We start from the raw sequence: 25,806 nt of genomic DNA, 5'->3' as shown, positions 1-25,806 counted from the left end.
GGCTCCTGTTTTGCTAGTACACTGCAAGCAGAGGGCAAGAGCTAATCAAGACTTGTGCTAATTAAGCTGCCTATGGCTGGGAGAGGATGGGGATGTGGCTGGATGCCAACAGTAATATGGTAGGCGGGACCAGAGGGCTCCGCTGACTCGCAGGGAAAGTCTGCTTTGGTAACCTGGTAGTTACGCTTTCCTTTGCCCCTCTCCCAGGGTTGCCTGTGGAATGACGTGGCCTGTGAAGGCCTTTCCGAGCCGCATGCACCTCCACCTCCTCCTGGAGATGCGTGGGCAGGAGCCACCATGTCTGCAGGAGGGCAGAGCCGTGGCAGGAGGCAGCCCTGCGCCTGTGCTCCACTCCGCACAGCCCCGCCACGATGCTGCGACCGCTGGGGCTGCTATTGCTGGCAGAGCTACAGCCTGGTGTTTTTTGACCTTTTACTCTTCCAGAGATAGAAATGGGATTTGTCTGAGGCTTGGAATAACTTCCTGCGATTGTGCTGGAGAGGGCTAGTCTGGCTCGCTAGATAGCTGTGTCTGTCGGGCTGGCTTAAGAACGGAGAAAGCCTCTGCTCTGTGACTAATCCGAAGACAGATTTAAAAGATCCCAGAGACACCACATGTGCCTTAGAGAAAAATAAGCTGATAGCACCATACATTTTCTCCAGTAGGACAACTGGGCCCAGGCTGCTTCTGGGTTTCGGCATTAGCCATTCCTGGAGAACAACTAGCAACCCCTAAAGCAAATGGTGTCTGCATACTGATAATTATTTCTCAGATGCTAACTTATAAGTCCTCTCCAGATCAGTGAAGTGTGTGTGTCTGCATGTGTGGGAAAGTAGGTAATGGTCTGAAAATTGGTCCTTTGGGATGATGAGAGCAAGTAATAGTTGTGTAAGCTTCCCCCTCCTCCTCCTCCTCCAGCTTTCCTCTGCCTCTGCAGCCACCACAGTCAGTGATGCTGGGCAGACGCTGAGGCTGAGGTGAGGGAGGACTGCTCTGCTTTCCCTGCATCTTTAACAGTCTTCTGTATCTTTTTTGTTACATCTTTAGCTGACTTTAGCAGCCTTTAAAAGTGACATTGCCAGGTCAGATGTTTTCAGCACAAGTGGCTGAAGACAGAAGAAGCCGCATCACCTTTGCTAAGCTGATAGCTCTGGCACTGGCTGGGGTGGGAGGACACCTGGAGAAAGGCACTGGATTGCGCTCTTTCCAACCATGAAAGAAGATAATACCTACAGTCTGACAAACCTGTGCATCCCTGGGAATCCAAAAAAGGGTTAGATGCAGACACAATGTTGTAATACTCCTTGATGGCCTTCATCCATGACTCTGTTGCACTAGACAAAAATATTAAAACCAAAAAAAGATGGGTTTTGATCCAAGGAGTTTACAATCACAGCTAATACACTGGAATTTGTAATGGTGCTTGCATGAGTTCCAGTTGCTCCCAGGTAAATAAGCGCCAGCCTGCGCAACCAGGACAGGCTCCATCTTAAGCCCTAGATAAAGCTTTTACATGATGGTTTGGCACTTGAGCTGTCATTACTGTCCTTCCACACACCAGCTCTGACACACGGTGCCACTGCTGGTAAAGGCAAGCTAAGACCCAACCTAGATGGTCCCTTGCCATTCGGCAGATCTGTTGGGAGCTCCCAAAGAATTAAGGAAACGTACTTCAAACAAAGACTTTTCAAAGCAAGCTTTTAATTGTTTCTTGTATTTTACTCATCAGTAGGCAAAGTCACTACATAGAAGTCGTGTGCTGGTGTATTCCTGTGTGACTCACCCACAGACTGGCTGCTTCTGACTTAAAATTTGGAGTAGGAATGATCTTGGCCTTTACTAACACTGCTTTGAACAACTGAACATGTATCACCTGGTGGGCAGGACCCTTGGCTGAAAAAGGTAATTTTGTACTCTTCTGGACACCAAACTTCAAGCAGTGCCAGCTGGCGATCCCCTGGCACTGGTGGATACTCAGGGGGTGTCCCAGGCCAGCCCAGCTACAAGCCCTGCCTCCTCCCTGCTTGGCTATCAGCAGGTATTTGCTGCTGGTATCAGCTTGCCCTGCTCGGACAGGACCGGGACAACAGCTTTCTCCACCTATGCAGCTGGTGGTTCTGTCTGTGCTGTTTCTGATCGTGAGTGTGTTTCATAGTGGCTAAGAAATAAACGATTCAGCTCTTCCTGCCCAGCAAAAGCAAAGCTGTCCCAAAGCCAAGTCACATTTCTGCTGCAAATAACACACAAGTTCAACATACTTAACACTTCTATGCACAGACACTGTTCACAGGTTTTCAGCTTCAAGGGAATCCAGGCGTGTTATTGATATGTATCAGCATACGTGATTTATAATATGGTCTATATATTTAAATTATATATATATATGATTTATACATTATACATTATAATAATGTATAAAATATATAGTTTTAAAATTGTATAATATGGTAAGAAGGGTACCATCACACCTTTGAGCTTCAGTGCACAGCAGTTCTCAAACAGCCAAAGGAATTGGTACTGGACTGTGCAGTTTATCAGTTTGTATTAAAGTTCTGACTTCTAATTAAATCTCACTTACTGCTTTCTAAACAGGTACTGCCAAAGAAACTGGAAATTTGTGTTTGAATATGTTTTTTAAAAAAAAAAAAAAAAGAACTGCAATCAAAATAGGGTCAAAACTTTAACAGAAAAACCCACGTAGTTTATATGTAGGTAATTTCACATAATTTATTAATTCTAAATCTTTTAAAAAACTTTAAAAATGTTTTTGTGCATTTTTACTGAATTCCAATTCCATTCAAATGCAGCTTGTTTCAAATCACATAAAATAATCCCTGCTGGGGGAAAGAAAGCTTTCTAGAATGGTATCTCTTTAACTGAAAAAATTTAACATAAAGAACATGAGTAATTGTATATTAAGCTACACAAATGCCTAGATATTTATGGATGGATATACAGTATCCCTGTTAGCAAAAATAAGTGTCACATTTATTCTAAAAACGCCATTTAGTGGTAATTCATTACATAGCAACTAGTAAAAGTGTATTTCAAGGACATAAATGAAAAAGCATCTGTGGAAAAAAATGAGATTAAGAAATTATAATTTAATTCAAAGATTTCTACCTTGTCATTTAAATTATTATAAAAATCAGTGATATCACTGCTCTGTGTGAATTAATGCTCTATGTAGGAAAACTTCCTCAAGGTGATCAGACTAGTTTGGAGAAGTATCATAAGGAGAGCCATTGAAATTAAAAACAAAACTATTAGTACTCTGTTGAAATTAAAAATAAAACTACTAGCACTCCCAGACTGAAAAAAAATTTGTAGCATACAATCAATGGTGTTGGATGCAATGCTTTTTTTCTACCCTCAATCACATGCATCAAAAACGCAGTGCTGGACCATCACAGCATGGAGCATCTGCTCACCCACGGTTTAAAAGATACCCGAATCTTTCTCACTGCTCCTTCATTCCAACAATTCAACCAAACGATTTTGCTTGCTGTACAGTAAGAAAGCCACCATACAACTCCACAAAGATCATGAGAATAAAGCATGTTAACAGATTCTTTTGAGCTTCTCATGCACATGGGTTTTCCCCCTGCTCTCACTGTTAGCAGACTCTAAGCTAGTGACTACAGTTAAAATTCGGACATATCTAGAATTTTTTTTTAAGAACAAATATGCAAATATGCCTGATAACGCTTTAGCATTAAAAAGACCAGGCCATGGTATATATGTAACAGTTCACACTTCAGTGAGCAAGTGTAAAGCAGGCCAGCGATGAAGGTGTCTATCTAGGCATACCATAATTCAGTGTGTAGGTGTGAAAGCAGTCTTACCGTACCACAACCAACAACAAATCCCTAAAATAAACACCACCAAAAAAAGATGCAAAACACTGCAGCTAAGCTCCCTGTAGACTCAGGCTGTTTCTCTGCTATAACAGAAAAACACAGAGACTCACTTAAGGCTTCAGTCCCTTTTCTGCATGGTTTTGCTCCTCATCACAAAGCACCCCAGGGTTTGTTTATTTTTCCGTCCAGAGCTCTTGGGCCTCTGACACAAACCTAGACCGGTATCCCACACCATGGCACTGTGCAGTCCTTCTGCATCAAGATGCTTTCATGGTAACAGACAAATTTCATGTCAGCAAAAAGATTAATTATCCTGAATTTCTATGTGCATTCTCATGAAGTTCCCGGATTTCTTTGCAAAAAATGGTCTGCAGGTTGGCGACAGGGCTGAGAGCCCCCTGCCCCATTCCTGAAGATATGTGTCTTCTTATACTTCAACTATAACTTGCTTTTGTTGTTTGACCTAGTTCCAGGCTTGCCCGCAGAGCAGGAAGCCGTGCCGCTGTAATGCCACAGCCCCTGGTATTGTGTCTTCACACTGACAATGAAACTCAACATGATCTGCTCTGTCTATAGAGCAATGATCGTGGCAGGAGCTGTAAGCAGAAGTGTGAAGTTCACAGTCACTGGTTTTGCTAACTGAATCCCACAAAAAGTGATGTGAGATAAGGGCTGTTAGAGCACAGAGCAAACAAATGGAACACCTTAGAGCACTTTGATCCTGAGACTTCAGCATGGTTAGCACAATTAGGAAAGACCCAAGCTCTCTAGTCCAAAAGGATAAAGTGCGGTATTTAACCTCCAAAATTCAACCTGACAGAAACTCTGCTGTTGCAGGCTGTTTCCCAAGGGTACCAAAAAAAGTCAAATAATTTACAACCAAATCATTTGCCCTTCAAGTTTAGATCCCAGTTCAAGAAGGTACTCAGGCACACGCTTCACAGCAAGCTCAGGAATAATCCTTAACCTCATTTAAAGTAAAATACTTCAAGGAATTGAGCCTGAATTTTTGGGGGCTACGGTCCAAGTTTTCCCTGCCATTTTCGCTGCCCGAAGTCTGAGCAGTGCCTGGCAAGATGAAGTGAGAATCTTGACTCCAACTAAGTGATGTGCTTCTATCTAACATCTTCTCAGTTCAAAGACAGTGAAGGTTTTCTTTCTGAAAAATGCCATTTCACAGTATAAATTTGAAACATACACATTGTGTATAGTATGAAACTGAGAGGAAACTTCCTCTTCTAATGCAAAAGCCATGCGCCATGGAGGGACAAGTAAGTACCATAAGTAAACGTGTGCATGAGAGGTACATGTAAATCTTCTTGGGTGTTGAACATTGGGTGCACATTAATTTTGATTTGCAAGTGAGCCATGCAAAACCAGCAGGCACGATTAACCTCTCCCTGTCCAGGAGCTGCCCGGGAAGAAGTCTCCCTGGGGTTCAGCAGTGAGAGCCAGGCAGGCTTTGCTTCTGCAAGCCTCGCAACGATCCCTTAAATATTTCTGTGGAAGTGGCTGAGTCACCATTCCTGGAGGTATTCAAAAGATGTGTAGATGTGGTATTTAGGGACATGATTTAATGGTGGACTTGGCAGCGTTAGGTTAACAGTTGGATCATCTTAAAGGTCCTCTCCAGCCTAAATGGTTCTGTGATTCTATGATTCTGTGACACAGGGATCTTGGGATACGGGAGCTCGGACTGTATAAATAGAAGCGCTGTTTGTGCTCTGAGTAAGGAAGTTTAAGTTTGACCTGCACTGAGCATGTAAGGCTGCACAGAGGAAGGGCTTTCTCCACTGCTGTACTCGGAGCAATCTCTCTTTTGTCTCAAAGGCCACTGTGTCTATGACTCACACACAGCCATCTGACTATTAACACTTTTATTCCAACTAGTTATTTCTGGTTTTCGGCAGCCAAAATACCTAAATGCCCAGAGTGCTTCCAGTGTAACTATAGAAATTACAACAACAAACAGCAAGAGCTCGACCCATGGGTCAGCTGAAGCCAAACTCTGAATCACACACTCATTTTTTACCTATACTGATGAAACAGAATTTAGGTCTGGACAACAAGGCAGTATATTTCCCAGGTATCTATAAGATGCTCCGGCAAACAAGCTCAGCACAGATGCGGTTAGGTGCTCACCCCTTCCATAGGGGATGCTAGCTGAGGGGTGGGCTCTGCATGGCTCCCTTGAAATTAGGGAGCCCCCAACCAGGATATGCTCAGATAGGCTTTGTAAATCCACTTGAGGCTAATGGACTGTATGAATGTTGTGAACTGATCTTTCTTCTTCTGTGCATTCGCAATCCATATGTTTCAGCCAGCTCTTTATAGAGTTTCTTACTATTATTTTCTTAAGTTACGAGAAAGATTTTTTCAAGCTCTAGATCTCCTTTACACTTTCAGTCTTCCTATGCCAGCAGCAGCAGTCAGTTCAGTATTGGCTGTGTCAGTAAGTAGAAACTTCGAGTTGGAAGGGGTAGGCTCTTCTAGAACATGCCAGAATGCAGTTGGATTAATTACCTTGTGACTGAAAAACTTTAAGCAAAATACATTTGCATATGCAAGATTCCATTGTGTTGCTGCTTCAGCACAATGGGTTTCTCCAACTTTTCTCCCTCTCTAAAAAAAGTCACATTTAGATTTTTGATTTTTTTACAATAATATAAAGAAAGGCAGCTCAGCAACCAAACGCTTTCCAAGTATGTAAACTGAAGGCTGAAGTGCAATGTGAGAAACCGGATTAATCACAAATGAAGAACAAAGTGCTTTGAACTTTAGAATGCTTAACTCTTAATTATACAAATGACTGGCCCAATCTCTGGCGACCTGTAGAAGTGCAAAGAATGCCTAACAATTCTGAATATAGAGGATAATATATATTTTAAACAAAGACAATGGTCACTGATCCTTCAGTTGTGTTTCTCTTTTACTTATTCTCTATAAAAACAATTTTGCTAAACTAGAGGTCTATGAAGTATGTATCAGTAAATAAAATAGATTAAAATACAGTCGATATTCACTAATATTCACTAATAAACCATGAGAGTAAAACACCAGTCTGGAAGCATCAAACCTTCCAGCAGAGCGAGGACCAAGAAAATGTCTAACAGGAGCAGCAAAGCTAACTTGGTGAGAGCTCACAGCTCACTAAAGCCATGTGCCTCATCTTAACTAAAAATGATCTAAGCTAAATTAAATCCAAAAGCTCAAAGTTGACAAAAATAAACTAATACACTAAAGAGGAAAACGCAAAACATAATGAAGTTATTGTTTTCTTCTGGCTTTCATTAAAACATACCAATGCAAAATGCTGCCTACAGACTTGAAGCCAGAGTTGCAAGGAGGAGAGAAATTCTGTCCTGCAAAGGCTGAAATAATTCTTGCAAATGATACCCCAAAAGGGTGGCCCTGAATGAGAGGACAGTTTTTCTTTTAAGGTGTTGCCCTTGGTGTCTGGGTGTTACACACAGCAGTGCAGAGAACAGCGCATTGAGAGGATGTGTGTAAAACCATGGGTACTGTCAGGGGCATCTGGGGATGGGCACCACGTCTGGAACTTTTACAGCTTTCTACTGTAGATTAACTAACATTTTGATTAACAAAACTTTCACATTCTGTAGGGAAAGACACGGTTCATTCTCATGCCACCCCCCAAGTCCTAGCTGAATTCCAGGGACGGATATTGCCTGTGTTTCCTCACAGAAGAAAACCAAACTAGTAAAATCCCTTCCTCTGATCCCTCCTACCCGAACAACACAGAATATTTTTTGAGTAAAAATGGGGCCATAGTCACAAGCATTAGCAGCTACAAAAAAGACATCTGAAAGCAGTAGTTGTACACAGAAAGCAGTAACTGCTTTCCTTTTTTAGACTTCATGGCTTATTTGTTTAAACCACAGAGAGACATTTGCATGCTACCTATTTCTGGTCAGATATGAAAAAATTTGTAGAAATAAATGCCAAGTAAGTAACACCTCCTGCCAACTTTCAAGGTTAATTTTAACTCATGAAACACTTTAGCAAAGGTCCATCACTTGAGTTTACATTTTTAAAGAGGTAAAGAGTATGATCAAAAATGACTTTTCAAAAAGGTGGAAAGAAACAACAGAACCCCAACTATTATCTTTTCTTATTTTAAGCTTCATCCCACACTTGAAACAAATTTAGATCTGAATGCGGAATTACTCCTACTCTTCTCCTTCACTTATGACTCTTTCTTACCATGTTTTTCAGAGAAGCAGTTTGTAAATGTGACTCGTTAGGATGCAGTGTAAAAAGTAACATGTATGGCACAGTCAGTAACCCAACCGGGTTTTGTGTTGCTGATGCAGTTACTAAAATGTTAAATCTAACTGCTAGATTCAAATGAAGCCAATTGGGAGGTAAAACACCCCCTGGTCAGGACAAAGATTTGTGTTACAAAAGCACACATTGCTAAATAGGCCAGAAGTAAGTGGATTCTAAAATATAAGTTTATGGATGTTTTTCAGCCAAAGAGTAAGCGTGGCTGTAGCATAGGTGCGGGCCGTTCAAGGGAACATGAGTGTGGTGCTGATGTTTTTAGAAGGCTTTTAAAAGACAGGCTGAGAGATACGGGAAAAGATGAACATACGCATGAACACATGAGAAAGTATAATGCTTGATCTAATCCTTCTGCAGATAGAAAAGCCTGTCCTAAGTAGATATATATTTTTTAATAGGTTACAAAGCCAAGGAAGAATCATACAGTGATGCTGTACCTTGATGTTTTTGTTAGAAGCCATCACAAAATACCAGGGAGCTGTTTCCCAGGGGTATGCCAAGGGAAGTGCCTCTTCTGTTCCTAAAGACTTTGTTTTAGAGGGAAGACAATAAACAGAGAAAACAGTATCACACAGGAAGATGATGAATGGCATCCTGGCCTTAGTGAAACAAGGGGAAAAATTCCTTTTCTGATTTCAGCAGGTTACAAGAATAATCAGACACATACAAAAACCATGCGTACTGTGCACGATAAAGATAAGCAATACAATGTAAGGTCTCAGACCATGGAAATAGGCTGAAAACTAGTCTTTCCAGAGAGCTGATGGATCGACTGTAAGATGTGGAGGAAAACTGAAAAAGCTTCCAAAGAAGACAAAGGAGATTTTTACAACACAACCCCTTGCCCAGCAAACTGTATTTGACTGGGGAAATTTGAAGGATTGCAACAGACAGAAATGCCTTGGCCACTTTCTGGTCTTGCATTTTACACTGCCTGACATTTGTGGTTTCTGATGGTCTTGGTCTATACCAGATACAACTCGAAGAATTTTGCTCTGATTTTGATCCTTCCTGTGGCACAGCCATAGCTGTGTGCAGAGCAGAAGTTGGACAGATGAAGACTTGAGGTGAAACACAAAGCATTGCTATTGCCAGCCGGCAGCTCCAAAAGTTACAATATTTGCTCAGCTGGGTTTAGGGAGATTTGAAAGAGAAAGAGCAACCGTAGTGATTTTTATGGGATACCAATGTGATTCTTGTTCTAGATGAAACAGTCCTAATGCCGTTATTTAATGTTCAGATCAACAAAAGACTTGGGTGCTGCCAATTTTCATTCACCCCATCAGCATGGATTCTCAGCCTATACTTAATATACTGATTGACTTTTTATTGTGGGATCAAACCAACAGCAAAGAGCTGACACAGGAAACAAAATGGATTTGGATGCTTAAATAACTTGTATGATCTTAGAAATCTTACAATTAGCCTGGGAGCAATGGGATATTTGTACCTGTATGACTCAAAAGGGCACCTCTAAACCAATAATGCAGCAAACTAATGATGCCATGCTCTTCCACATATTTCTGCCCCGCTTTGCAAAAGTAAGAATTTGGATTATTTTTTCACTTCTGAAATAATAATTTTCAAGAATTTATTCATGCAGTGTAATCAAGCATGGAATCTGACCCAGCTTAGCAGAGGCATGATTTCCAGCTCTGTGGTTTTCACCTCTGAGAGTATTTACTATTTGCTTGCCAGTAATTACCACAACCACCTCCTGCTTTGAATTCTACTACAGAAAAACATTTCCAGTTTGTTTCCTTGAACTTGAAGGAGGCTTCATTTTAAAACTCAGGTGAATGGAGAATTTCCATGAATCAGGTGATAAAAACATTTCCAAGTTTTTCTCTTGCTTGTTCATCAAGTCAGGCATTGTTGGCATCTGACTAAAATGCTCTGGCCAACAATTCTTTTCTGTCCATGAAGTATTTTTTGTTGTTGTTGTTTAATACACTCTGTGCCCAAAGGGACAAATGCTTGGAAGTGTTTACATTTTTCACTCATTTCTTGGAAATCATGACCCATAGATAAAAAGAATACTTCTGCAACAATAATTTGGCACTTACAGAGCTTCTGGTCTTACTGATTGTTTGAATTTATTTTTTTAAACCCATCACATATGTTTATATTTTATTCTGTGACTTTCTTATTACTTAACAAAAGTTGAGAATGACAGTAGTTACTAATATTATTACACTGCTACTGTCATGAAGTTACAATAGACATAATTTACACAATGATTTACTGAAAAAAATGAAGAATTTAAGCCTATCTAGGAATTTGGGGATATTTGGGTACTCATCTTTCAATAAATCCAGTAGAAGACTATCCTGCTGGTATTTTAAATATGCCATAGGACATCTTTTTCCATCTCTCTGAATGCTAATTTTGCCCCTGTAACCTGACTCTCCTCTCCATTATAGTTTATTTCAATCCTTACTAAAAATCAAGCAGAATAATCTAACTGCCTTGAAAGAGAGCTAGATTAGGACCTCACATTTGCTTAATCTAAGACTCCTTCTCCATGGCTGATTCTATGTTCATTCCTATTTGACAGTTAAAAAAGGAACTCAGGATTTTCTTGAGTGCAAAATCAGGTGCAAATCAGACCCATAACATACAACAGAAGATGAATGAAGCACTAAAATAATCCCATGCACCTTCCCCATAGCACTTCTTGCACCCAATGCAAAACTTTGGTATTTTTTCAGAGCCGAACTACAGTACTCTTTGTTTTATTGTTCTTCAGGATATTTTCACTTTCATTCTTTTGCTGTAAAGAATCAATGTCTTTAGAAATGGACTGTTACTGTACATACTTTCTAATCCACATTTAAATCAAAGAGCATTACATATACCTCTGACTAATTTCACTTCACAAATTGCTTCAGCTCTGTGTTAGAAGCACGGTTTTGTCATGGTGTTATGTGATAGATGTCACATGCTCTGTGTTAGAAACACCTTCTGAGACAAGCAGCTCTGCTCCTCTACAGTTCCAGCACCAAAGCCCTGCTGAACGGCAAAACGACCCCACTCCACAATCCGTTTTGCAACATGTGATTAAACAACCTGCAGTTCAAGGAAGAGAAACAGCAATGAGAGATCCTTCTGTTTGTTTGCCACTCCCAGTGCCTGTGGCTACTTTGCTTTTAGGTGGGCTAGCACAGGTCACAGCCATCCAAAGAGGTCAGGGAAGCACCTGTATGGATGATGAGGGTTAGCCATTAAAAACACCAGAAGGAAGAATATGGGAGAGGTGGGGCTGGCTGGGTAGAGTCAAAAGCAGCACAGCCAAAGGCCTCTAAAGAGACCTTCAAGGTTTGGGCTGCACTGAGTGTAAGACTTTTTTTTATGTGTGTGTGCCTTGCAGTCCCACACTACAAAGCTGCTACCTCTGTCCTGCTCCAGAGTTCCATGTGTCAGACACAGCTGAGCACAGATCCATGACTCATTCAGTGGCTGTGCCTCATCTTTGCACAGGGAAAAAGTAGCAGCATTGGATTCGCAGCCAGGGGAATGTGTAACTGGGAGACAAGTTCCCCAACCGCAGCCAGGCACTGCTTCCACAGAGCTTTACTATCAGTGACTTTCGATACCTAAGAACCTTCTCCACAGTGCTGTGCTTCTGGTTTGGTCCTTGATTAATTAATGGCTTGACACTGCGAAACTAAGAATTTTCCCAACAGCATCTTATTCAGGGAAGAGCAATTATAAGCTAAGCATTGAAACCCCTAAATACACTATGCATACACAGTTGGACTCCTTCTTATTCCACTGAAATAAATCAGTAATTAATGACATCTTCACCAAAAAGCTAAGCAAATCCAGGAATAATAGTAAGCCAAATATATAGCATAGACAGACATGAGTTTCAAAAGAACAGGTCAAAGCTGACAAGACCTCGTGTAGTTAGATGACTGTCTGGATAACTCAGCTGTTCTTTCCACTCAGGTGAGATGTCCCCAGCCCTATCACAGTTATACCTCAACCTTAGGAGCTGAGTATTAGAAGAGTCCCCCTCTGACATAACAGGTTTTGGTCAGAAGTTCATCAAGTCAACACTTATTTTTAATAACTGGATTACCAATGGGCACTGGACGTGTGTCCCCATCCCGCCCCCCCGCCCTGTTCCCTGTTGTGGGCTCCCTGCCCCGGGGCTCTGGTATTTGCTGACTAAGGAGAGCGCCTGTAGCCCATTCCCAGAACAGACCCCGTCTGCAGCTCAGTGTTTTTACCAGGAAGAGAAGAGGCAACACCCTGCACGAGCAGAGTGATAACTAGCCGTTTCAGCCAAAGTTTTTCAAATAAATTGCCATGCTACAATAGTAGGTGCTGCAGGCAAAAAGGATATTAGCAATGGCAGAGCCCTTGCCAGAAGTGGTCAATGCTTCCTACAGGATCTTCCTACAAAAGGTTAAGTTTTTTTCTGACACTTTGGCATTTTTCTTTGTTGCTCTGGAGGCTCCTCCAGTGACTTTACCAGAAACACATCAGGACTGTTGTCATGACTCCTGTGTGAGGACAGTCCCCTAACAAGTCAGGTGGCTGCGGCCTGGGTCCGTGGGCAGCGCTAGCACCCTGGTGCCAACTGACCCCATTTCCAAAAAGGAATGGTGACAAATTTGTTTGGTTCTCTTTATGTTTCTTCCTGGAAAAAGCTAACTTACCCAAACACATAAAACTAATTTTATTTTCCTTGCAGGTAACACCCTTGCTCAGCCAATTCACTGAATACAGGTAGCGTGTAATTTTCCAGATGGCCACTAATGTTCAAGCATGGAAAAAACATAGTTTGATTATTGCATTCTGACTACTCTATTGCACAAATATGTTATGAAATAAAAAGTTATGTAGAAATCATAGTGGATTTCACTATTTCCTATTTAACTGTTTTACTGTAACCATGTATGATGCCTCAAAAATTCATTTATGTAGAAAAAATGTGAGCCAGCATAACAGTTTTTAACATCCTTCTGCTTCTTTACAAAAAGACAGATGATGATGTTTAATTTTTCCTTTACTAACATAAAACCTTCCACTTTGACTCGTATTCCTTATGCTGAGAGACACTCCAGAGAGTTTTATTTTACAGTGAATATAGACCTGGATTTTCTGTTGTTGTTTGGCTGCTGGACACACAGAATTTAATTATGGAAGATCAGAACATTCTCCTTGCTAAACACACTTTAAAAGTCCAATAGTGAAATATCCTCAACCATGTATCCTAGTTCACCACGTGGTCCAAATAACCTTCACTGGGGGCTCACAGAATTACTGCCATCCCAAAGACTAGCCAACCCACAACGGAAATGAGAATCTACCCTTGGATGAGCTCGGTGCGTTCGGTAGTCTTGGTGCTGGCTCCAGGGGACCACAACAAAACCAGCAGGGATTAAAGAATCTCTTTTTGCAATTCAAGTAAATATACTAAGGGTGAAGGAGACACAAAACCTGAACTGTGCTCTTAAGACTGCAAGACGGTAAATGGAATCTGACAGGATAGCATGTGAGAAAGCAGGGATTACCATTGCTCATGTCTTTGCTGCTTGAATCTAAGGGCTTGTCCACAGTTTTACTAGCGTAGCTGAGCTGCTGTGGATCTGCTGGCATAAGGATGCCACGGGAACACACTGGTACTGGAAAAAAGAACATTGGTCCCAGTTTAGCTTACGTTGCTTCAGAAGCAGTTCAAGGTAAAGGAAAAAGATATCACACATCCCAAGAGCATCTGAGATGTTTATCAGAATTATAGTGATTTTATTTCATGCATCATTATATACCTATGTCATTTTCCTGTAGATTGTGTTGGAAATGGAGCTTCTTGAAACAACGTAGTGGTACTCATTTCATCAGTGTTACACGTAAACTGGTTAGTGAGACAGATTTTTGCTGTATCACAAAACACGGATTATTGGAATTTCCCATATGAATACATTGCTCTGGATTAGCAGAGGTTTGTTAGAAAACCACTAGAAAAAACAAAGCTCCTAACACTGTTATGTTGAGTGGCAGCGCAATGTGACTGTGAGGTGGCAATGGCTGCTATTCGTGGCAAAGATGCTTTTTGCAGGATCTAGCTATAAGTGCATAGATGATTTGCAAATGGAGCCCCAAAGTCTCACAAACAGTAAGCAGCGAAAACAGATCCGCTGGAGAAAGTCGGATGCAAACTGGTCAGTTCTTAAACAAAGAACTTAAACAAAGTGTTTTAGAGATTTTCTGAACTTCTCCTCTAAAATTCCCAAAAAGCTGCAATTAGAGAAGGTGGAAGTCACATAGGATGCAGATGAATTCTCTCCAGCCACTGTGCTTCACTGCTGGAGGAACTGGAATTGTAGGAAATAAACCCAAAACATCCCAGTGAGACTGTTCTATGGCCCAAAGTGGGATATTTTCCACCCTGAGAGACATGCCAGCTCAGCCTGAGAGCTGCAGCCCAAGGCAGGAGGAGAAGTTAGCAATGTAACGTCACTGTTAGTGCGACTGGCAAGGACCTGCACTTCTGGGCATAGCTCTTGCTCTGTTTGGAGGTGGAAGGCAAAGCACCGGGGAGGAAATTGCTGTAATGCAGAACAGCAGTATGAAATACTGTTGTGGAAAGCTCAGTGTGCAAGCCAACAAAGTGCCCTGATGGGGGGCGGAAGGCCCAGTTGGGGTACAGAAGATGGCATCTGATCTTACCGCATACTGTGCAAAGGGCAGGGCTACGTTTCTGCGTGGAGCCTCACCATTACTCCCCTGTTCTCACACATACCATGGTGCATAGCAACTCATCTGCTGGGCCATCTGCTGAGCTGCCTGCGTACTCGAATTAGGACTGCGACTCTTCATTCCTACGTGCAGCCTTTCAGATTTTACACCCTCCCATTTGAAAACTTTCTCCTCCTGCTTGATCCATTACATCACTCATCCTCACCAGCTGGGACTGACTGCTACAATAGTAGGTGTTTAGCAGCCTTCACACTGTCTCTCACCCTTCAGATTAATAACCTCACCTAGGGGAGCAACATCATGCGCACTTGCCTCGTGCTCTGTGTGTTGCCCCATCAAACAGGATCATCATTTCAAAGATGGTATGGGAATTCCCCAGCCAGCGGCCAGCATCCAGCATCTGCTCTTGTATTATGTATTTCTAGGTCCTCAACATGCTGCTGCCTGTGAGTCATGCAAATCTTATGCCAGAAGAAGCAAAAATGGCTGCACCATGCAGAGATTTTATCTCTCAAATAGAAAGTGAGATTTTTCAGTGACAGTTTACTCTTTTTAAGAAGTCATCAATTTCTCTGCAACTCTGCTTTTATTTTTCACCATAATTCTATCTGGCTGTTATCGTTCTGAGTGGAAAGTTTTGTGTGAAAGATGTTACACAAAATAAAGTGAAATTGTGCATTTTATCATTCTTATTCATTCATCGTCTTCAGTTTCCAATGACAAGCTGGTAAATGCTGCAGTTCCCATACCACATGCCACCTCTCCCAGTTACACCAGTTACCAGGAGCTCTGAAAATGGCAGATCTGTGGCTTTCCACTGGGAGGCAAAATCCTCCTATCTGCTTTTCTTTCCCCATTCCCTTGTTGCTGCAGGCGATGGCTCTGTGCTTGATCTGCATCTGGCCAATTGATACAAAAGCTAAAAAGAAAAGCCTCAAGCCCAACTCTGATATTTAAGTTCAGTGTTTAATGAAGATGAGATATCACCAGTCATAAGGTACAGTCATTAGTAGTAATGTAGGGAAAACAGTTCAGATTATTTAAATGTTCCCCATAAATATGGTCATAATGGGTCAGAATTTGAGGCTGCATTTTTTTGGCTCCTGTTTTCTCCTTAAGATCCTATATTGCTAAAGAACATGAGGTGCCATTTCTATTTCAGGACATTTTTCTTCTGATGAGTCTGAGTACTTTATATCTGAAACCTTTTTGGAGATGACAAAGTGGTATTTTCCAAGCAGATTTGTGTAAACTCATAAATGCAAATGAAAGCTTCAGATCTAACTTTCGAGTTTGACAGCACACCTGCCCAATTTCAGCAGCCTGTTAAACCCGGTGTTGACTTGGCCTTTCTGTCCATTATGGGTGCATTTTATTTTGGAAGGGAAAAGCTTCCTACTTGATGGTATAGAATCAGCTGTGCTACATCATCACACTTACTTGCTGATGTTGCTGTATAGGGCCATAAGCCTTTTCTTATCAGTTCCAGCAAGGAACCATGAAGATCCTGCCCTAAACTGGCACCATGAACTAGATCTGGAGTGATTCTGCATGACCATGTTTCTACTCAGAGCAGGTACCTGGACTGCAGCAAGCCTAGGTGCAAGTCAGAAGTGACCATCTCCCCTGCAACAAAATCATCCTAGGCCTTATGACCATTAATTGTACAAGGTCTTGTATCTGAGTGCTTTCCTCTGCTCCTTATCTTTTATTCCTATGCATAGATGGCACAATAAAACAGTTGCTTTTTTTAAAAAAAAGCACAATCTCTGAACTAAAATCTACAACAAAATGCTCATATAGAGATCCCAGTTCCATTTCCAAATCCAGTAAACCCGAGGAATGAGTCAAATTGAAACCTGCCTGTGGGTGCACAGTAGGTTCTGAGCATATGAGAATTAGGGCCACCACTGCTGAAATCTTCACATAGCTCAGGTTACTAAACTACATGCAGATCATTTGCTTGGAAATGTTCCTGAGACATATCACTGTGTGCATCTCTGTGACTATTTATCACTATATTCTGGAAAGGACTGCACAGCTACTGCTTCACTCTGGCTCTTCACCTCCCAAACTTGGGTCACCCATTCTGGAATGGCAAGTTTGACTAAAGCACCTCTGAACCCTCAACAAGGTAAGTGCTACAGTGAGGGGAGTGCTTAGGGATTTAAAGGAGCAGTGTAAAGATAACTTAATCTTCACCTAGCTAACTATAGCCTATCTGAAACCTGGCCACGTCTGCCATCTTCTGCCCTGATGTAATTTCAATCAGTTTTAACAATTTAGCTGTTTGCCCCAATGAAGAATACAAGCAAACGTCATTGCAGCCCACTTGGAATACTCTAATGGGTAAACAGCTTTATAAGTAAACTTGGTTTGCTGGCTGGTAAATTAAAGTTTAAAAGATCATTTCAAGCACAAAGGACCTGGAAATATAATGAAGGACAAATAGGTCCTTTAGGAGGATAGCGTAACAGAACTGCAGAAGGTATAATGCATCCCCCTTTCCATTTAGCAATGCTGCTGCAGATGGTTAAACTGGGCAATCTGCTGAGCACAGGCAACAGAGCCCTGGAAAGGACAGGCTGTAGGTTGGACTTCTCCTGGCTGGAGATTTCCGTGTAGAAAATGCCTGGTAAAATCTTATGCACTCCAAAGACGGATAAATCATAATAATTGCTCTTTAGGGTCTGAGATAAATGCAGTTTCTGGCAAGGGTAAAGGATTTGTCAGAGCCCAAACAAGGGTTTGAGCTCCACAGGGGACAACAAAGCCTCTAACACTCTCCTTCAGTCTGAGGCTGAATACAGGTTGTGCTAGAAAACAAGAAATGTCTCTAATTGCAGCAGCAGCAGCAGCAAACTCCTAATGTCAGTAAATAAACAGCTCTGATGGATCCTAAACTACACATTCATTTTCTGACACAGAACCTCAGACATGCTGCAGATATGTCAAATGGTCTAAGGCATTGGGAGTTGGCTTGGGGCTGAAAATTATGAAAGTTTCATATTAAACCAGCTATTCCTGTCCATCATGCTAGAAAATACTCCTAGCCATTGAAAGTCCAACCCCCCATTCAAGGAGTGTTAACACATAAAAAGAAATTTTTTTTTAAAACCCTGCAAATTAGGAACAAGAATAACTGTACTTGGCACCATTGGCTCTGTTGTACCCTGTAATTTAACGCTCCTCTATAATCTTTATGGCAAATGTGGGATTTTCTGGAATGCCTCAGATCCAAAGGTATCTTGGGTAGGGGGCACATTTACATTGTTTCTTTGTAGGAAAGTAACAGATTTGTGGCACTACAAGAGTAACACAAAAAAATCTCTAATGGATTGCACCCACTGTACTGGTTTAGGTTATGGTTGTGGTCTTCTTCCCTAACTCACAAAGAAATTAGATGCCTCATATTGTGTCACTTTAATAATTAATTTATAAGTAAACATATATATTTAAATATAAGATATTCCAGATTAATTATGAATCTGCTAAATTAACTCACACATGAGCAAGCTGGGTGCGCCTTTCGGTGTCCCACCTCCTGCTGGCAGGATGGTCTGACTGCTCACAGCTGCCCTGCTGTGGGCCCAGGGTTGCTGATGCTCAGGCAGGAGCAGCAGGGCCAAGGGCAAGGCAGGACCAGAGCATCGGGGTGCTGTGCATGCCTGCAGTGATGCCTGCAAGGGGCTGGGAGAGGGCTGAGGTGCTTTGTGGCTAGCAAACACAGCCCAGAGCATCCAGCATCTGCAATAACATTTTTGAGATAAAGTCAGAGGCCGCTGTCTGCATGTGACAGGGCTGCAATGCTCACTTCTGGTATAAGGGCTGCTTCTGATCCGACTGGCACAGAAGGAGGACTGGGCTTTAGTTTTCACATTAGCAACTTGCAGTTCCCACCATTTACTGAATCAGCTGCTGGGGCTTAAATGAGAGCTCATTGTACTAAGGTCTGTACCTGAGGTGCATATGCAGGCAGCAGAGGAAGGGTAAAAATGACTGTGCTGTACCAACAAGGCACTCATGCACGTTCACAAGCCAGATTTACAAAGAAGTTTAGGCAGCTGAAGTTGCAAGCAGGTACCTAGGGCTACTCGCATAAGAACCTAAGCACATTTTTGTCTCTCTGATCCTTGGTAAGCTGCCAGACTATCCCAAAAAGGACAATGGACTCAAATTTCCTGTTTCTGGCTTCACAGGAGCACGTTTTCTCAAAGCTTGTTCTCCCTGACAGATTTTCCCTCCTAAGCACACCTTTGCAAAGTGAATTTTCAACAGTTCCCAATGTCCTTTGATATCTCAAAGAAGCTATTTAATGCACAAGTGTGTGAGGTGCCACAGTTGTAGCAGTTTCCCTTGCAAATTTGACCTTGCAAAAAACAAAACCAAAAGACTTAGTGTGACTCCAGAATTTAGTACTCTCATTTTAGTTAGAGTAAATTACTCAATTTTTAGTACTCTACGTGTCCAGAAATTCTGTTGTAATTTCCTCCTGAGTAGTCTGGGGTTAATGAGACTGAAGAGAATGATAGGAAGGAAAGAAATAATTATATATTCTCTTTTTTCTCAACATGTCCCAAATGTCACCTCTGACCTGGCTTTCTATTTCTGGCATGGACTAAACTCCCTCTATTTATTTAGCAGCCTACACACCATTACAGTAACATAGCAACAGTACTTTCAGTTGTGAATTAAAAAAAAAGAAAAGAAAAGGAAAAAAAAAGAACATATTTCTTGTAAGAAAACTGTTAAAGCATTGCAGTCTAGTAACACTTCAATAAATGCTTCTATTTTTCCCTTTACAAGCCAGTATTATTAGGTTTCCAGTCTGCAAACCCAATGCAGGGGAACCAAAGCAGTGTCACAGTCATGAAGCCTGTTCTTCCTATGCCAATCAGACTGTGCCCTAACCTTTTTGTTTGTTTGTTTCAATGATATTTCAGCTTGAGTTATTTCTCAGGCTCAGCACAGAGGAAAAGCTGGAGTTTGGGGAGGATCCTGAAATAATGACGGGATTTATCTGGTGTTTTCCCCTCACTTTTCAGAAACACTTCACCATTATTTTATAAGCCATAGCTCAAGGGTGATATGACGCTTAGTTAGCTGTCGAAAAGGAACATTTCAAAAAGCACAAAGTGAAGTTGGAGAGCTGGAGTAACAGCCTCATTTTCAGCTGATGGTCCAAATCCCACTGTTTTACAGGGAAATTTAGCCAGTAAAGACCTGCAAAAACAGCCCTAGAGTCAGAGGAGTATCCAGTGAAAACATTTTGCAAATCCTATTTCAGTGGGAGCAAAGTGCTTGAGAACCCTAAAAAAGCAATTCCCTGAGCTACTTAAGTGTTTCTTATTTTTAAACCTAAGACCTCGGTGAGAACTCAAGAATTTTCTTAGGATGGTGAACTTATTAAAAATAAAACTTCTTAAGTTTGCAAAGCTTCCACTATAAATATTAGTAAATAATACAGATGTAGTAGCTGGAATATCAGTGAGCACTTCATGAAGCAGTGTATGACTTCTTATGAAACTGTTTCTTCATTGCTACAGTAAACTCAGCTGGTATCTCTTCAGATGCTTTTTCTCATCTCATAGTGATTTAGTCAGCACACAGTCACCTTTGAATGCTGGTGGCTTTTCTGTGGAACTGGCAACAGATCTTGGAAGTGCAGCTTTATACACGTTCAGCTTTCCCAGTGTTTACAAACTCAATACTTCTGTAAACTCAGTGGCTTCACCGCACAGTTTGTAACGTCTGCAAGTAAAACATAGTACATGCTGGTTCTGAACTATTAGCTTCTCCTTGGCACGACCAGTTCATGTCAGCTTGAAAAAATGGCTTCACAACTGTAAAATCCTTGAACTTCTACAAAGAGTTTGCAAGTCTGGCATGTAAAACCAGATTGTTTGCAAACTATGCACTCTACTGAGATTACAACAGTTGCAAATTGAGAAAGGGTCCTGCTATGGCTATTATTCTGTCCAACAGAAATATGAATACATATAACCCACAGTCCCTGGGTCAATAATATTTGTCACTAACAGAACTTACAGAAACTAATGTCTTTTAAAAAGCATTGTCAAAAATGAGTCAAAAACTTTCAGAGGACAATCCAAGTTCCATTTAAATTAACATCTTCATTTAAGTAATTTTAAATTCATACTAATGATGACATTTTACTGCCTTTCTGTATGGGAAAGGACATTGAATAACTGAAATGTGCTGTTCAAGGCTTGTGTGGAAAGCTACAAGGCAGTTGTGACTGCAGAGGTCAGGTGGGGTTTCTGGCATCAGAAGGGAAGGGAATAACAAAATCTCTAAGAACAGTTGTCTCATTCTAACAAATACAAAGCTACAAATGAGTTAGCCTCAGAAAGGGAGTATTATTCTGCCATGAAGACTAGACATCAGTTTTGGTTTATTTTTAACAAATACCAAGTTGCAGCAGATTTTAAAACTGCGTTTTGCATAGCATATGTTTGTTGGTTTGGTTTTGTGTTTTTTTTTCCTGATGCAATATAAACTGAAATGAGTTGAGGATATTATTGTAAAGCAGAAAAAAAACCCCAAAGTTGAAGTATTGCATTTTATTCAACAATTGAATGTGAGAGAAGAAAATCTATTTTATCTGGTTGGATATAATGTTTTGACATGCAAATTTAATTTCAAAGATGACATTTTTTCTTTGTCTTACCACATTACTAGTTCATTTCCAACTCAAATGAAAAGGACAAGAAATAAAATGACTGTTTTTCTACTAAGTAACATTATAGTAGTAAACTTGTCCCTTTCCCTAAAAACCTATCGAATTAGACTTAATACATATTCATAGCATTTTAATGCATTATTGGTAGAAGCAAAGTATTTATCCATTTTACAGTTTTCATGCTATAACAAAGAGTTCACCAAAGCACTACTTGTAATGCTTTTTCCTCTAAGACATGTTTTGTTGCATCACTAGTTTAATTACCACTCCAGTTAACATTTCCTTCTCTATTTCAAACTAGCATGGTTTTTTTTAAGTCTCTATTTTTGAATGCAAAGACCTGATAACTTGCGGGTCTGTTTTGAATAGAAACCAATAGCTGGACATTCTTGTGCACTGAAAACATGTAGTCAAAGATTAAGCTGCGGCTTCAGGGCTATTATGGCTCCACCCAAATAAATAGTCCAAGGGAAATTATTCTGCTTAACATTCTGATACACAACTTGCCAAGAACAGCAGTGGTTTTTAGGAATTATTTTTTTCTTAGAAGTCAGCCTATCTCATTAAACATTGCATGTGAACTACCAAAACATGGTTAAAATCGATGAACATGGTCTACAATAAACATCACACTTAACCTACCAAAACAAGGTTAAGTGGTGAAAAATGGTCTGATTTGCACTTAGCTAATTACAAATGTTTAACTCCAATGATGGAAACTCCTCCCTAAAATAAATATTCTGCTGTTATTTTACCAGTGCGATCAATTTGTTCAGGATTGCACAGAGATGGGAACACATAGTCTGCAGCACAGGAGCTTCTGTATGAGAGCCTTCATTCTCTCAAAATTGGGTTCTTCCTTAATATGCAAACCAGACAGAAGATATGCTGAATTTTAAAATTAAATAACAGCAGGAAAAACATAAGTACAAAACCTACAACTATAACCAGCTAAAAGACCCTGTCAACTTCCTCCATCACATGGGACTCCTATTCCCACCCAGCCTATAAACGAGCGTTACAAAACCTGCACAAATTGGTTAAAAAACCTCAGTTATTTCAATGAGAGTTTGGGATGTTAATTACAGCAGGAAATGAAAGGTGGCTGTAACTTTATATTTAGAGGGGACAGGGTTCAAGAGGTGAGGCTTTGTAGGAAAGATTTGGAAATAAAAAGGCTTATGGGCAAAAATTAGGTTCATATTTCTCTTTGACAGTCATTTTTCTGAAACTTCCCCCAAATCCCAAACCAGCAGAAGTAGTACTTGACCTCACACAACAGTTGGGGATTTCTTTTAGGCGAGGGTGGCAGTGTCCTCTGCTGACGCTAGGCCAGCGCTAGATCAGAGAGCAGATGCTCTGCATCGTACCCACCCTTAGCAGGGCTGTGGAACTCTTGTTCCTATTACTTGAGCAAACTCTTCCATAGTTCTTTACTTTTTCTTCTTAGTGGCCAGTAACTTCCCGTTTGCTCCCCTGATAAATACCAGAACTTCAGCTAAAAATGGAGAAGTCATCTAGATTCTCTTATCTTGTAAAACCCTAGCAATGGTGTGCTGTGGGCGAGCTCTGGCAGATCCCCCCAACAGTCAGAGACGTCCATCTGCAGCTACATGCTGCTGTGCCCTTCTGACAGCACTTACTGCCCCTCACACAAAGACAGCAGGAATGGACACTGCCTTACTAGCTTTTTGCATCTGGTACCTTAATTTACACCTCTATTTGTCTTCCCAGACCAGAAACTCCAAGAAGTGTGCTAAGAGGTGCAAGCCTAATTTTCCTAACACAGGGTCCATTTTGGACTCTTGTTATAGAGATGCTGACAAGGAATTTTGATTTTCAATAATGTTTGAAGAAACCAGTCACTCAAAGTGGGAAACTTGGCTTTTTTTTTTGAGCAAGTGGTCTTTCCTCATCAATTTGTATAGTACTGAAGATTAAGAATAGCTCTTCAGCTGGGGTACAGCTGTGCAGCATTGACTTAAATGGAGCTGCACTGACTCACAACAAGCGAGCATCTGTATATAGCCCTTTACTATTGCAAACCACGTAATTTAACACTAACAGTAAGTAAATGCTGGCATGGCATTCACCAGAGCACCGCCACTGCTCCTCCCCACAGGTGTGAAAAACTACAGAACAGTGATTTGAAGACAGGTTGAAATTAGCTGCCTGTTAAAAATCCCCATCTCTCTCTCCTTAGGAGCACATGAACAATGTGTCTTTTCAATGGCACAAGTCTCTTATTTCATTAGACATCCTCTGTGCCTTCTTCCATGTCTTTTCCCTCCCTCACAGTGACATTTTCCACTGGCTGTAGTAATTTTTTTGCTTGCTAGGCCATGAAACCATTCTCCTCCCCCCCCCTCCAATAAACAGAAAAATATTACCAGTTAGTGAGCAGATATATTTCCATATGAAAAGTTTCAAAAAGCCTGCTATTCAAGGCTGACGTTACAGAATCGGGATACAAGAACAACACCACCCTGAGCCTTCTGATTTTTTTCATTTTTTTTTAACAAACAAACTTTTTTTTCGAATGCCTCATCTAACTCCCTGGTTGGATGTATTCAGCACTAGTATAAGGCACTGCGAAACCCATCAAACCTGAAGCAGATTCTCCCATGACATCTAATTTCCTACAGAGGCTGGTACTCACGATCCACTAATATCAATACTCAAAATCCCCAGTGGGGCCAGGTTTTCCTTCTGGGAAAACCTTTCCTTCCACGGGACTGAGTGTCAAGCTGTGCCCACAACTTAGTATTTTTGGTCTAGAGCATGATGGACTTCACCTCCACCACCACCACTTCCTAGGTGTTGGTCGCAGCTTCTTCCTCTCTTGCCCTTGCCCCATAGCTAGCTCCCCCGGAGCTTTGGGGTTTTCCTGGCACCCCTCAGGCCCACACAGCCCTGACTGGTGAGAAAAGCTAGAACCAAGGGGGGAAATGAGAGCAGCACAGCTTTCAGGTCACACTTAGGGGACAAAGAACTGCAACACACACCAAATGCTCTCCCAGGAGACTCCTTGCACAACTGCCTCTTTAGACAAGCTGACGCGGTAGATTCATGGTTCAAGTATCAGAGAGAGGGAAAAGCATTGTACATGCTATTAAACCACTATTAGAGTATTTGCCTGCTGAAGTGAAGCTCCCTGTGCTTTCTAATGAATTCTCTGCATTTAGCATTAAGCTCTCTGTTTTTACAGAAAGTTACACTTGGGTAATTAATCTCATGTTCGTTTCCTGCACATGTAAAGAGAGCAGCCTTTGTTAGGGAATGATAAGACACTTCTAAGAATAGTGCTACTAAGAGCATCAGCTTTGTAAGATATTACAGGAAAAATACAGACTCTTAACACCTGCTTTTTGCTTTTCAAAGTTTCACAACTAACGTTCTGCTTACCTAGAGCCAAATTCTGACTTGTTTACGCACAGAAAACCTTGTTGCTTTCATCAGAGAAGAAGCATAAATGAAGGTATACTTTGGTCTTTAGGATCTAAACTTACAAAGATGTATTTGTTTAATTTTACAAACACTATACATATTCTCAGTGGCTTCAGTGGGACTATCTGCATTTCCCACTCTCACAACCTGAATTCATTGCTTTGTCTGGTCTCTTAAATACAGATGCCACTGGAATTATTTTCTCAGTGATTGTAATAGATTGAGGATTAAGAATTTAGCTGTGTGTAAAACAAGAGACCCTCAGGCCAGACCTTACAAAGGCCGGATGCTGAACTCAGGAAAATGTAAACTGGGAGACAACCCCGTGAGAGCAACTGAGTCACTCCAGTGTGCAGAGGTCCCAAGGAGCAGCAGACCAAGCGCGCACGTGAAGCTCCCTGGAAGCTGCAGCTCGGACCATGGGTTTTGCCAGCTGAACACAAGTGGCGTAAAGCTTAGGGATTTATGTCTGTTGTCAGTTCAGACCCAGAGCCAACACCATTCTCCTGTAAGCGGTTGACACTTGACACCTACTGAAGTCAGTTTAAACAGTCATTGTTTTAAAGCTTGTGTTGTTTTTAAGCAGTCACTGTTGTTCAGCCTATCTACCACCCCAGTGCAAGGCGCACAAGCTACCATGCTGACAAAACTACATAAAAAATGCAAAAAAATTATTTTACAGTGGGTAAGAGACAATTTCCATTTGGTTTGTAACATCCACTGTGTAACCAGTCATACAAGAAAGGACATTAATCTTTGCTGTACTTGCAGCAGATTTCT

General features: G+C 41.2%; 1 protein-coding gene across 9 annotated transcripts in view; it reads right to left on the bottom strand.

Moving 5' to 3' along the window:
• GAB3 (GRB2 associated binding protein 3) overlaps positions 1–25,806 on the bottom strand; it is a 79,820-nt gene that overhangs the window by 41,257 nt on the left and 12,757 nt on the right. For 4 of the 9 annotated variants that reach the window (XR_013923792.1, XM_080365454.1, XM_080365456.1 and 1 more), the window contains exon 1: positions 8,603–12,261. The exons of 2 other annotated variants lie outside the window; for them this stretch is intronic. Coding sequence is in view for 5 of the 7 variants with exons in the window: in XM_080365454.1 (XP_080221580.1) it covers positions 8,603–8,758 (156 nt within the window). In the remaining 2 variants the exon portion in view is untranslated. 3 more of the 9 variants (XM_080365457.1, XM_080365458.1, XM_080365461.1) reach the window with 3 other exon arrangements.

This window comes from Falco punctatus (genome assembly GCF_963210335.1).
Source record: "Falco punctatus genome assembly, chromosome: 15".
Lineage (NCBI taxonomy): Eukaryota > Metazoa > Chordata > Aves > Falconiformes > Falconidae > Falco > Falco punctatus.
This window is presented reverse-complemented; position numbering and strand designations above follow the sequence as displayed.